This window comes from Tinamus guttatus, unplaced genomic scaffold, assembly GCF_059628265.1.
Source record: "Tinamus guttatus ecotype Peru unplaced genomic scaffold, ASM5962826v1 Tinamus_guttatus_pri_ptg000489l, whole genome shotgun sequence".
Lineage (NCBI taxonomy): Eukaryota > Metazoa > Chordata > Aves > Tinamiformes > Tinamidae > Tinamus > Tinamus guttatus.
The window spans coordinates 3,515,860-3,530,455 of NW_028289023.1; the positions used below are offsets into that span (position 1 = coordinate 3,515,860).

Below are 14,596 nucleotides of genomic sequence, written 5' to 3' on the forward strand. Positions count from 1 at the left end.
AAAATCCAACCCAGAAAAAGCATTGTCCAGAAACTTTAATTTGGTGATATTTGTAGTTTTACATAAATACTGGACTTAAGAAGAAATCATTTTGCATTTTTAATCTGCAAGCAAGACACAGAAACACAGAAAAGATCAGTCTGTATTAACAGCCAGATAACGATTCAATAGATCTGCTGTGGAACAAAGCTTGCACATTCAGGAGTTTCTGTAAAAATTAATAAATTAGTTCTTTTAAAATTACATTTTATTCTATTGTACAGATGTACGCTATAGGTTAGTTTGTGTATTAAAACAGGTAAGAATCAGACAACAGCTCTGAAGCAAAGACCATTTCAAATGTCTTCCAAAGCCAAACAGAATCTTCCCATCACCCTCAAGAAAAGCAAGGTCATGCTCAAACTGCTGAAGTCTTATAGGTCTATGGTGAGAGAGCAATTCTAATTCCTAAGGGTTTTTTTTATAAATAAGCTGTTGTAAATCCCGTATTAGCAGTTTGACATTGCTAGTAATCCATAGGTATATTAGTTGGCAGATATAGATCCATAGTATGTTAGTTGATAGATAGAGATCCATAGGCAATAATAAATTGTAAGTAAACAACTAACAAAAATACCTTGCCTACCCAAAGTGAAAAAAATCCACATAAACCAACTAAACGAACTGTACTGGGCACAGGACAGAACTTCAGCTGTCCCTTCCCCACATGTGAAGGCCCCGCAGCCGTGCGGCCGCTCGCTGCCTCACGCCGTGGAGGCGGCCGGGCGCCTCGCAGGCGGCGCGCTCGCCACACTGAGGTACTCGGGCGCCGCGGCTCTCGCTGCAAGTGGCAGCGCTGCCGCTTTGTGCCCTCCAGCGGGGCTGGGAGGCGGGAGGCCGAGGGCGCCGGGGCAGGCACCGACCCGCGGGCTCCCGCACTGGGTGCCCACGTGCACCTTTTGCACCGGCGACCCGGAGCGCTCCGTCTGCGAGCACACGTCTCGGCTCGCTCTGCGCGCGGCCTGCTCCCTCCGCGGGGCTGCGTGTGAGGAGCTGCTCTCGGGCGGAGCGACGGGGTCTTCACTTCCCTCCCCCGCGGCTGCTGAAATAGGGTCTTGCCGCTGGAGGTGGTTGGCTTCTTCCATAGCCAAACTCGTGCCAGGGTGGAGCGGCACCGTTCCGGACGGAGAGCTCCTGCGGGGCTCCACTGTGGTGAGACTGGCTTTGCCTATCTGCCAGGGCTGTGCGCCGAGACACTCCTTCTTCCCAGCTGCGTCCTCCTCTTCAGACTGTTTGGGCAGAACTGTGTCAATGCAGCTGTTACAATAATTCCATAACTAAGACCTAGAAGTTTATTCCATTCCTGAAATGTCTGACCAGGACTGTCTTGTTTATTTTTTGTTTATCTGTGTCTATTCTTTACATAAGGATGCGCTATGTCCCTGTTTTGTCAGGGACAAAGTGGCTAAGGTGGACGGATGTTCTTACCCATATTTTATATTCTTAAGTTGTGGCCTTTATGTGTTAAAAATAGCTAAAAATATGTTAAAAATATTCTCCTCCCTTGCTGGCATGCCATGCAGGGCAGCTATACAGCACCGACAAGAGCAGAGGCTGGCTTAGCATCTTCCGACATGCACGTTATTGTAATTCCAATACTGTAATTCCATGGAGTCTACTATTAGCAAGGCACCAGGCCACATACCTGTTACACTACAGTTACAGCTAATTGCTTCTTGTTTTCCTCACACAACACAGCCTTCTATAAACAAAGCTATAAATAAGATTCCAACTTAATCTGTCCTCAGGCTGCCAATAGCATTGGGAGAACCCTTGCGAGCCCATGAAGAACTCACCAGGTCAGGGCTGGAGCTGAAGCAGCTCTCCGTCTGCCTAGGGGAGTAACTGGGGGACCGGCTGCTCGGCGAGGACTCCATGTCTGAAAGAAGAGCTCACACTGAAAGGAAAGTTACTCACCAAAACATGGACCTCTCTGACACGGGGCAGGCAGGATTAAACTGCGGCTGCTCTGAAGTGTTAGTGGTGCTGCCCGCGGCCCTGCACAGCGCTGACCGCACTGCCTGTGCGGAGGAAGGAGGAGCGCCAAGGGCCAGGGCACCGAGGCAACGCTGCAAACTCCTGGCACCCATCAGGCAACACACACGCTATGTGGCCTGGGGCCACGTTTTCGTCTTGGGGATCCCTCAGGAATCTTCTGCTCTGAAATGCAGCCAGCTGCTCATCCTCACAGCTACGGAGGAGCAGAGCAGATGCCAGTGCGGCGGGTCTGGGTGATCAGATCAGCTCTTCTGACCTCTCTAGTGGGTTCCTTTTTAGCAGTTAGCCCTGCTCTTAGAGTTAGGGGATGGTCTTGGGAGAAATGCGACAATGACAAAGATGTGGATAATACTCACCAGAGAATGGCTAACCTGAATTTATGTTTTCAAAGAAAAGCAGATACAGATAGTTCTTAGCTATCCAATAATGCTAGTCTTCCTTATCCTGCGCTGCATGAATCAAATATACAAGCGCTCATCAAATCTAACATCCTAAAAAGATGAAAACACTTCTCCCCGGCTTTAAAAGTAACTTTTTTGGTTTTATATGTGGGTAAAAATTCTGATTTTTGATTTTATAATGTATAACTGGTACTAACCTCTCTTCAGCTCATGAAGTTTTGGACTCACTCCAGACTTATACTCCTTCTCTTGCACAGTTGCAAACTTTTAAAAATAAGTAAAAATATTAATAGCAAAGGTTCAACTGCATCAGCAGCTCACGGTAAGTCAAGAATATTCAGTTTCTGTGTTACATAAAGGAAGTCACTGCTGAGACCACAGTGCAAAATCTGATCTTAAGGGCAAACGGTAACTGAAATAACCTATTTTAGGCATCAACTTAGTTGTGAATAAAAGTATTTAAATAAACGACCTGTAAGTGCTACTTGAACTATGTAACTAGAAGTTGCTCCTCTTGGACTCCCTGAACAAACAATGAAGGAAGAGAAGCTTCCAAAAAGTTAATTCAGATAAGTTAAATTCAGTTTGTAAATGGTGCAAATATCCCTCTTCCCATGCAATAAATGATGCAAACACTCTGGTGTTAGATAACACAAAATACGTTTCTTTAAAAAGTTACCTCTTCAAATCCAAAGAGCTGTCCCTGTCTCCAAGCTGATTCTTTCACATTCTTCTTGTCACTGAGGGAGGCAAACATACAGTTCTTTGGTAAATGTTTTCCACTGTACTTTTATTTGCTTTTTGAATTAAATTCATTACTGTACAGATCTTGCAACACATTTTCAGTACTGTATTAAATCATGCATTGTTGTTATTTGTGAGCTTATTTTTTGTCTTCTGTAATTACAAAAAGCTTTCCACTACTGAGATGACTGGACTTATTGCTGAATCCTGACATATAACACCACAAATCTTTTCTTATTCCCATCTTCACTACTTCTACAATCTTCCACTTACTCTAGAAATCTAAAATATAATGTGAAATGATTGAAGATGGTGGAGCTTTGTAAAATGGAAAAAGTTATGGAGCAGCAAATTTAACAAAACTGTCTTGATATAAAATGCGGGGCACACACACACACACACTGGCTTTAGTCCAGGGCAAGCAGCTTCTCTAGACTTCATCTACAGTCAGTGGAAGGAGTCAGGATCTTTTAGAGGACAAGTCAGAGCAACAGCTTAACCTCAGGCTCTCAAAACTGTCTCAGGAAGGAGTCTCTACTGATCACTGAGAGACAAACCATGGTGCACGGGGCTTACATTCATGCCAGTTTATTCATATTATTATTTTTTTTTTTTTGCACTGAGTAGTATTATTTAGAATTTTGCCTTCCTATTCAGCTGGCCAGGATTTCTCCCTGTACTTATCACTATCATTGTAAGTCTCCGTACTTATCACTAGTTATTAGATTGACGGTTTTTATGACACTCACCTCTTTTTTCTTGAGTGGCTCTGCAAATCTTCGTTTAAGTTAATCTGCTGACTGTGGTGGTAAGTGAATGCCTCTAAAACCAAGAAGTAAACCTTGATTTTAAAAATGCAAAAACTTTTAAAATTAAATGTTTCTATCAACCTTTTATTAATGGGATCTCTCTTTCAATTACTGGAGTCCCAAAATTCATGACACTTTTTCAGTCAGGGTAGACATATTTTTGTTTACAAAATCCATCAGTCTTTAAAAGGAGGAGAAACCACAGCCTTTATGTCCTTAAGCTACTGTCACTTACCATGTTTCTCAAGTTTTGCAGGTTCTTCTCTGTTTTCAGAGGGTGCCAAGTAGTATTGTCTCTCGTGATAGGCCTGCAGACAGGTTTTATAAGGTTCTCTGTTTTCCTTGTAGCTTGCACTTGAGATACAGTTACTGTTAAATAAAACCTGTTCTGGAGCTGTGAAAATGCCTTTAAGGTGTCTGTCTATAGAGCCTCCTTTTGCATTAATTGCAGGATGAACCTCCCCAGTATCGTAAGTAAAACTTCTGTCGGTCATTTGGTTTCTGTCATCAGGACCAGTGAAAAGATTGGCAGTACTGCTTTGGTTAACGAAAGGATTAAAATGCATCGTGGAGAGATTATTATGGTCTGGCTGGCTCTCATCTTCAAACATTGTCAGGAAGGAACAATGACGTTCATCTTGGGGAGGTACCAGTTCTGCGGGTTCTTTCACAACACTAAAAAAAGGCTCATTTATTCTTTCGATACTTTCTGGTTCTTTACTGGTCATTATCACTGGATTTTTGCTGGCAGAATTCGTATAGTCTGGCCTTTGTGGATGAGAAAAGGAAAATCAGCTGTCTGAGTACATAAATAAGCAAAATACTAAACTGTTAACACAACAGATGATCAATTTGATGTTAAAAATATCAAAGATTTCCCTTTTACTGTGTGTCACATAGCTTCTGTCCCAAATGTATGTTATTTCAACTGAAAAAAAATGTATTTTATTTCCATTTTATAGAAAAGTTGCTTTAAAAGGGGCTTTGTTTTTAGAATATCTCTGAAAAATACCAAGACATGGAGCACTTCCTCCTCAGTAAGGAACTGTGCTTTATAAAATCAGCCACAGTATGTCACTGCTGCTCCACTCAACTGACCAAAGGAGCCCATTTTGGAAGCAAAAATAAATAAAGCACAAGGCAGCTGCTTCTGTTTAGTTCACTGCTGTACTGCAAGTCCATAATAAATTCATATATTGTTTAGCTTGTGTTCTCTTCAGCAAAGTGTCTTCCACTTGTACCCGAGGTCAGGAATTTTAATTCAGCATATTTTTTTCCTGTTTTATGTAGTCTGGAAAATTATTCCAAGAGAAAAATTCCATGATGTCCCAATCAGCAAATACTTAGAAGTAAATAAAAAGCCTAGATAACTTAAATAGAAATTAGTGTCCTCTACTTACAGAAAACCCCATAAAACAATTTTTTTTAAGACTAAACATGCTAGAGCTCTTTGTTTGTTTGTTTGTTTTGGTTTGTTTTTGGAGAAACTTGGACACATTGTCTAAATTAGGAAGGTAAAAAACATTTTGTGAAGCGATGCAGAGGCTCTTCAGTTTAGCTGATCATTTATTAAAGCTAAGTAGAAATGAATAGTAAATGAGGAAATAGCTTAAACACTATTCACACTAAAAAAGTATCTGATATTTCTAAATGACCTCAAAATATAGTAGGTAATACTTAATAAACTTGAGGGGCCACAACTCTCACGTATATACTTTCATCACAAAATCAGCAGTATGTTACAATTACATTAAATTATTATATAAAAATATTCTTTGCTTTTCACATTCAGTGAAAGACTCCTAGAAAGGACAGCTATTGAGGTAAAAGAATTTGTGAGGATCTTGGCTGAAAACAAGAAATATCCGCAGAAATGGAGCTGAAGAACAGTTGGAAAGGTGAATGTTTTCCTCCTGTTAGGTTTTGCTGGAGAGGACTAGGAGAAGCTCAGAGAAGACAGAGACATTTCATATGGCTAAAACTGATGGGCCTGTTCAGTTGTCAGGTGGTGAGTGCAGCATGGGCTCATCGGTCTCCTGGCTCCCCAGGCAAACAGGCTGTGAGCACTTCAGGAACAGCAAAATGATGTGTGATGGTTGCCAGCCAAAGCTAGAAATGGAGAGCAATTGCACATAGGCTTAAGGAATTAAAAACTGGAGGAAAATTAGGAAAATCACTGAAATTAAATGTTTGCTATGAACTTGTCTGGTTCTGAACCCTCTGTTGATTAAAAAGATCAGCACTTTAAAAAGGAAAATAATTCTAGATTTCTGCTGCTTCTTTTAAAAATTAAAGTGTATGTTCTCATAAAAGTGTTACTGAACCAAATACTTGAAACACTGTAGTAGAATCATTTAAATACAGGAAGAAAAACAAATATTTTGCTCCTGGAAGCCCAAATGCAAACAACACAGATGGAAAAGTCGCTCAGACCATGCAGCATCAAGGTCACCAGAAACGCACTTACAATAGTGAACAGAACTAATGAGAGCAGGGGCAGCCACCTCTCACTGGCCTCTCGGTAAATAAAGCTTTTCTCAGTGAGTGAATTCAGTAACACCTTCTTACTTGTGACACTACAAAAATTGCATCTTGCTTTGAAATGCCTTTCTAAAAATCACATTTTGCTCCATTTTGGCAAATTTAAAAGTATCTTGATATGTTCACTCCTCCTATGTAGTCTCAATTTCCATTTCAGGAGCAGCGAATTGAGGAGCAGCTACTTGAAAAATCAAGTACCAATAAGTTTCAGATGATCTTAGCAATTTTCTTATTCAAATGGACCTTTTTTTCCTCTTGCTAATGAAAACCACTGCCTACCTATTCAATGGCTTGAACAGTTCCTGAAGTTCTGTATCAGACTGCTTGAAAATGCACTGGCTTGGGGTTTTCAGCATCCAAGGGTCTTGATCAGAAATATCTCCTTCCTGAGAGAATGGTACAAGCTGTCGGACCGTGCATGATTGCAATATTTACAGTGTTTTGACCATTAAAATACTGTCTGCACACAAGATTCTTTTAACCTTTTTACTTCTTTACACCTTTGTTGTAAAGCCCCCCAAAACACACAACTGAATCAGTTTGCAAAATGCCTATTCCATGCATATACTTCTGCAAAAACACTGAATGACAAACTTACTGAAGTTGCACTAAAGATCCCAGAACAATTTTGTGTGCAAAGTCTCTAGCACTCTAGTGTGTGTCTCTAGCACAACCTCCTGCTCAAAGCAGAGCCAGCTGCCAAGTTACACCAAGTTGTTCAGGGCCTGAGTCTGAAGATTTCCAAGGACAGCGATCTTTGGATGACCTTTCTTGATGCTTAACCACTTTTGTGACAATATATTTATTTATTTTCTATACAAACAGATTTTCTGTGGAAACAATCTCTGCTTCCACACTTCCTTCTTGTATTTGAGCTCCTGGGGAGTTCCCCATGCAGCCTGGTTGCCCTCTTGGGCCTCCTTGTTTTCCATCACTTTGTGGTGGTTCGTTTTTGTGTCCTGAAAAGGGTGGCCATGAAGAACAACCATCTTTCTTAAGCTCCTGTGTCCCTCAGGCCTTCTGTGACTACTTGCCTACATATTTCCTGAATAAGCCAACATCTGCTTTTCTGTAGCTCTCAAGTACCCTTTCCTCACCTCAAGATTTTAAAATACCACCGGTGATACACACAGAGTTTAAAAACTATTATTATTTCCATACAAATAATATATTTTCTTAAAAAGTGTATGAGGAGAATCCCTTTATATTTGCTATATTTTCCCAATGCTGATTCTTTTAAGAAGCCTGAGAGGAACCAAAAAAAAAAAAAAAAAGAAGAAGAAGAAAGATAAAAAAGAAGAAAAATATAACTTAGAACAAATAACCTTCATTAAGTTCCTAGTTTGATTGCAAATTAGGTCACAGTGACCACCTGGCATCATATAACACCTAATTAATCATATATGGCAGAAAGCTATATTTAGAATTGACCATTTACAATTATCTTGATCATTACCTTAATTGTCCAGTCCCACCAAGAAAAAAAAAAAAGTTATTTTATACCAATACTACTAAAAAGAAAAATATCTATCATCAAACCTGTTTTTCCTGCTTCTCTTCATAGGACTGCTCCCAAGAGTTCCACATTAAGTTTGTGTTGAAATTTTCTTTTGAAGACTGTGTACAGTTAGAAGACCAAAAAACTGAAGATGACAGTGGGCCAGCACTAAGGGCTGCTGCAGGGTCATCTTCATGTCCCATGCTAGAGTCAGCATAAGTTAACTCCGTAACTTGTGATAACTAGATAAAAAAGAGCAAAAGGATATTTCATTTATCTAAGACTGTTCTCATGCAAGTATAAAGTTCAAAGTAATCAGACCTTTCATTATCTTTTACATCTCTTCGCACATATGAAAGAATGAAAGAAAAAAAATTCATGTATTCCGATATGACTTTTTTCACCAAAATTGCAAGTGGAGGCTGGAGACAAACTTAGCTGCCATTTCGATCCAGTACTTTTGGCCATGCTGTATCTGAAAAATTGCCTCTAGACCTTCAACCAAGAGGGGAAAAGAATAATAAATGAAAACTGACTGAGTATAATATCAAAAATGTAGTGGCAGCTCATGGGGATCTTGGTAAAATACATGGGACAGACAAACTTCTCAGTATAAAATATTTATTTCTTGCTGAAAAAAGGGATCTTCTAATACTAGAAACATCTATCTTTCTTACTCCACAAAACATGGTTTGACAACATGATGGGCCAGGGCACTGGAGAACAAGGCTGATTTAATTTATTTTGCAAGCCTCATCTCCTGAGGGTTTCTCTGGTGCAGGCAGCAGATACAACAGAGCTCTAAGCACCTCTGAGTGATGTAAACTGAAAGCGTTTCTAACAGGTTTACTAAGCTGAGTACTTTTTTTAATACAATAGCGGGATATGTCATAAAGAAAGCCTGAATTCCACCTGCAGAAAGCTTTTCAACTGTGAAAAGTCCTGTATAAACTTCCCAGTGGTACCCATGAAGATATGGACATAGTATTAAGTCCTTCTCAGAGACTCATTTTCTGTCTGTGCCGCTCGCATTTCACCAAACTCTAATGCACATGGTTTTCAATTGCCCTACTGCTCTTTCCCATAATCTCTGCCCACTGTGGCCAGCTTAGAGTGTAGATATTCTTAAGTATTTTGGAAAATGCCTAAAACAAGGTGAGGCTTTCAAGAAATAATCAAGAAATAACAGTAACAAGTGCAAAACAGGGCCAGCAAATAACATCTGAATATAGCCTTAAATAGGAAGAGTTCATGTGTTTCAGTACACATGAGATGTAATCATTCTTCGAAAAAAATCACACACTTTGAAAAAAATATGGCTGTTGTATATTTTTAGCTTGGAACCAGTGAGAACAAAAAACTTACATTATTCTGGTATTTTGCTTTCTCTGAAAGATGCTGCCTTCTGCTGTCCATTACTTGTTTTTGCAACCTTGGAAAATGAATTTTTAAAAAATCTATGAAAATTATGATATAAAATGTATGAAATAAAATAAATCTAAGTACAATATTAATTTCCAAATATTTTGGAAATATTTTTTCAGGCATTTTAATAAAAGGCCTTTTTTTAAGAGGTTCTGAGCAGTCAGGCTGTGAGTCAGTCACTTAAGGGTAACTACGTTTGGGTGGGAACACAGTGAAAATGGAAAATGCTGTTTGAAAAGCCATCTCTGTGGCAGTAACGTAGCATCTACAGGATCTGACATGATAAAGAAATACATTTTTTAGAGTCTCTGAGCTTCATGTATAGTTTTTTATTTAAAACATTTTTACTCTCATAGAGTATCACAGGAACTTAAGGAATGGTTGTGAAAGTTCTTTATCTTAGATTAGTATATTCATGTATATTTACTACTGCAAATATATGTTTTTTCAATCCTTTCCAAGGCAAGAAACATATGAGCACAGGCAAAGAGCAGAGCCTGAGTACCCACTTTGTCCAGCTTGCTACCAAAGGCAGTGACCAACTTCGTATCAGCCATTCTCTCCATGTGAAGTAGTAGTTGTATTTGCTCCAGCACTGCAGTGGTCACTCCTTTTAACTTTTTAGAAATCAGATGAAAGAGCATCACAAAACCTACCTTTCAGAACTTCACTACGTCTATCTATAAATACACGGCTTGTTTTACAGAAGTACCTGTTCTGGATGTCATCTAAGTTTGATGTATATTGGGTGCGTGGTGGTGACACGGGAAGTTCTAGGTTGTGTCTTTTAACAGGTATGTTTAAACCTCCACTCATGTCAACGTGGACTGGTTTCCTCACGTTCTCTGCAATTAAAACATTTGCAAGATCAGCTTTGGGTTTGCAGAAAGTTTTTAGGCCTCATGGTCAGTTTAAAACTATACATATATTTTGCTTTGTTATTAGCAATGCAAAAGCCCTACTTTAAGTGGCATTATAGGGTAAGATAATTTACTGCTGACTACAGTGTGCAGACAACGCTCTGTTGACCCCCTCATGCACCTTCTATTCTTCCTGAATATAGGACAGTATTTTTGCCACACTCTGGCTTAGGCATATGTTGAAAAGCAAAAGAGTTTGAACTAAGGCTGCCTAGAGGGTTTCATTAGAGCATAATTAAGGATTTTAAGAAAGATATTCTGGGTACGAGAATTGATAGACCACTCCAGATGAAGATATGAGACAGGAAGCAGAATGGAATATTTAAATGTGAAGGCAAAAAGAAATGGATACAGGATAAAATAAATAAAATGGGGAATTTGCATAAGTGTGCACGGTTTTAAAGGGGAAGTAGGCAATAGTCAATGTTATCTAGTTCCTCTTATGTTCTGATTTTTTGTAGTCATTCTTTTGACTTTTGTTTCCTATTTCTAAATATAAGAAGATATTTGAGCAATGCCTTATAATCCAATAGAAGAGTACAAAGAACCCAAATAATAGCAGTAATAGCTAAGAATAACTGATTTGTTAATTGTGAAGTCAGACCATTTGTACATTAAACTCACCAGCATTGTCCTTTTTCGTTGATATTTGGTTAACAACATATAGATTGAGGAGATCTAAACTGACTGCTGAACTTTTAGGAGAGGAGGATGCTTCTAAAAGCTTCATCTTTGATTTAAGTTTCTTCTTCTCAAAGAATTCCTATAATTTTCAAAAGAGAGAGTAAACGTTTTGATAGAAGCCATACAGCTCTTGAGCAGGATATATGATACTTTTAAAATGAGCATGCAAGAATTAGCAGAAAATTTCTAATAATGAAAGCACCTAATTAAATCTCTCCAAATTCACTCCTCTACTATTATTTAATTTTGATTATCCTGAAGAAGACAGCACTAATATTACTTGTTCATCTTCAAAACAAATCATTGTTCTCTTGACGCCAAAAACATAGTCTGTAAACTCTTATGCCTCAACCTTTTTATAAATTCATTGAAAATGTTTCTTTAAAATAAAATACATGCCAAAATCCTTCAAGGAAACAGTCTTTAAAATTTCAACTTGAGCTTTTGAGGCAGCTTATGAGCTAGTAACCAGATCAGTAAGGTTACATACACAGGGCTATGTGTCTTCTTTGGTGGAGAAAAGAGTCTTGTGAACAACAACAAAAAAAACATAAAAAAGTAAAGAAGAAAAAACTCTATTACTGGGACTTTGAAGGCCTATGTTGCAAGAAACAAAAAGTAAAATGACAAAGACTTGGAATATATCGGGCAAATGATTCTGTCTAACCCTAAAACACCACTAGTAACCATGCAAGGAGCAGAATTTTCATTTTGTTGGAAGCTAGCAAATGGACAAACAAACAATGTGACTTCCTCATTTTAACCACAAGAAGACATGGAAAACTAAAGGCTATGGAAAACTAAAGGCCAGAACAAACAAATAAAAATCCTAGCTTTTCTCCAAAATGTAATTCCTCTCATGATGAGGGATTAATCTTGCATTTTATGTATAATTGATAAATCCAACATGCTCTTTAGTAGCTATTTTCCAGTATAAAGTACCAGATCACAATTTTTAGCACTCTAGGACATTACTATCTGAGGAAAATGCATATTCTTCAGGTAATAAGTATATCTGCAATCAGTTAAATTCAGCTTGTGTACAAACTAATACTTCAATATCCGCATTGCTTTGGAGCCCACATCCTCTAAAAGACACCTGAGTTCTTTCAATGCCCCAGGTACTTTCTTCTTATCACCTCTAAATTACTAAAACACAAACCTGTCTCTGATACTTTCCTGTTTCTTCTCCTCCACAAAAACAAATTACAGAGCTGTAAAATAAACAGGATGACTGACACCAGTGAATTGCTGAGAAAATGGGTATTTTGATGACTTACGTGCCCCCAAGGGACTGGAAAAGTGATGAGGACAAGTTATGGGAGCTACTGGTTGCTCCCTCAATCTTTTAGGTAGATAATTTTCGTTTCAGAGACTGGTTTCACACTATAATCTTGTTTTTCCTTCTGTGTGTGTCCATGCATCTACTCTGGGCACTGGGTGGCAGCAGCCTTAGTGACTGTCCTTAACATTGCCCTCTTTTCTTCCCAGCATCCAGGGACCTATCTTCCTACAGTTGTAACTATCTCCTCTTACTGCTATTTGAAATGTCTCCTGCTGCCCGAGCGATAAGTTTGATTCCACTAATCCTAGTAGAATTTGATTCTATTAGTTCACTTACAGATTCAGTTAGTATGACTAAGTTGGACTATTCACTTGAATGTCAAAATCAGGTACTCAAATGAACCTAACATTCCTTTAAGTAGCCCAGGAAAGAGCTGTATATATGTTAGGTTAGCTGACCATGTGTTGGTCACCAGGAGGCTTCCAACCTCATGCGTATCCCCTACGTATCAGCACATATTGGCAAAATGTAGTGGCAAAACTGAAACTGCCCATGTGCAGACATTCATTCATGTCCTTTCCTACTTCCTTCTCTTGCTGGAATTGTTTGTGGTAAACTTAGAGAAAGACTTCTGTCCTAAACATTACATGCAGGCAGGCAAACACATTACAAGCAATTTGCTAGAGGTTTTGAACCTCAAGCCAACTGCTTTGAAAGATTTTCCATAGTGAATCAACCAAAGCATTTCCACATAATATATGTGAACAATGTGATATCCGTGACATCAATATCCGTTTACCTTTTGCTTCCGCCTTTGCTGCTTCAGTATAACTCTGCTCCTGAAAGGTGCAAATAATTATTGTTTTAATCAAGCATAGTCTTTAGGCAGAGCCTGAATTTCTTGCCAGTTTTGGACCCAAGTTATATATCATGATGCTACCATGAACCAAGCCTACAGGTAGATAGGTCAACATAAATCTGTTAAAGTCACTTTGATCTTGGCTTGCTCAGCTGAGGATATGACCACTTTCTATCTCAGAGCTACCAGACACAGCATACATTGAAGTTACAGTTTTTGATTTAGACAATTTTTGATTTAGACACACTATAAGTGTGTCTAAAATTCAAACACACATTCTGAACTTATGTACATAAAATTTTACAGGCAAAACAAGTAGAAGCCCCAGTTATGGATACTTTCCTGGCACCTAAAATGCAAATCCCAGATTTACCAGGGGTTTCCTGACAATTAGCAGCAGCAGAAAGCAACATGATGATTTAAGCTATCTGCTAAGTGGTTGCAGTACTCCCACATTATTCTTTTTCTGACAGACAGGAGTGTGTGATGGACAGGCATTTTGGACAAAGTTTATTTCAGACTGAAGCTTCTCACTTCCTGCTCACATGGGCAGCTATCAGAAACTCCTCTTTCTAGCAGGACTTCCAGATGCACAGGGGGTTATTTTAGTTTACTTCTGTATACAGTTAGAATGATTAAAATTTGTGTTTAGCAAAGCTCTTTTCAAATGCCTGACCAAATCCTGAGGGGTTTAAATTCCTAATACATAGGCAGATGGTAGAACCCTAAAGAAAAACAGCTGAACATTATCCCTTTTATTTTAGTATTACCAGTCTATTGGAGATTATTTTACTACTTCAGCAAGCCTCCTTTTTTTCCTCAAATAGTCATAGTAGTCATGTGAATATCTTCATTATTCGAAGAGGACTGGTGGATGGAAGTTTCTGTAGCTAATATATCAGGTAAATGGGATTATGTGGGTATTGTTTTCTTTGCTGCCGCTATATTCCTCACTGCCTTTGGGATAAATAAATGTGCATTTCTTATAGTATCTTATCTGCAAATAGGAAGAGTACAGCACTGTTCTCCCTTCTCCTATCTCCTTTGAAGTATTGTGTCTATTAAGCTCTCAGACAGGGATAATTTTCTACTGGCTCTTTGCAGTCGAGCGTTTGGGGTTATCAGCTCAAAAGCACCTCCAGATGCTGCTAAAATGCTAATAATTAATAAATAAAAGAGTAATTTCAAATCATTCACCTGAAAAGATACATCTTTCTTCTTACTAGGCTGATTTTTATTAACTTATGGAAAATATGCCAAGGATCTGCAAATGAATGTTGATAAACTTTTTTTTAATGAATATGATTAATTCCTGACAGGGTTATGATAATAAGCAATTTTTGAACTGCATAAATAATTCAGTTATGTCTTTTATAGTCTGCTGCCTAGAGAA

The 14,596-nt window shown here is 38.7% G+C and overlaps 1 protein-coding gene across 1 annotated transcript; it reads right to left on the reverse strand.

The window, feature by feature from the left end:
- Positions 1 to 743: 743 nt before the first annotated feature.
- On the reverse strand, positions 744 to 11,363 carry REDIC1 (regulator of DNA class I crossover intermediates 1). Its single transcript, XM_088533248.1, has 12 exons — positions 11,340 to 11,363; positions 11,000 to 11,138; positions 10,168 to 10,300; positions 9,396 to 9,462; positions 8,072 to 8,272; positions 6,812 to 6,918; positions 4,227 to 4,759; positions 3,932 to 4,004; positions 3,118 to 3,178; positions 2,636 to 2,702; positions 1,836 to 1,918; positions 744 to 1,268 (listed from the first exon to the last, which is right to left on the reverse strand). Exons 1-12 carry the CDS (start codon positions 11,361 to 11,363, stop codon positions 744 to 746), a joined length of 2,013 nt encoding a protein of 670 aa, XP_088389374.1.
- Positions 11,364 to 14,596: the final 3,233 nt, after the last annotated feature.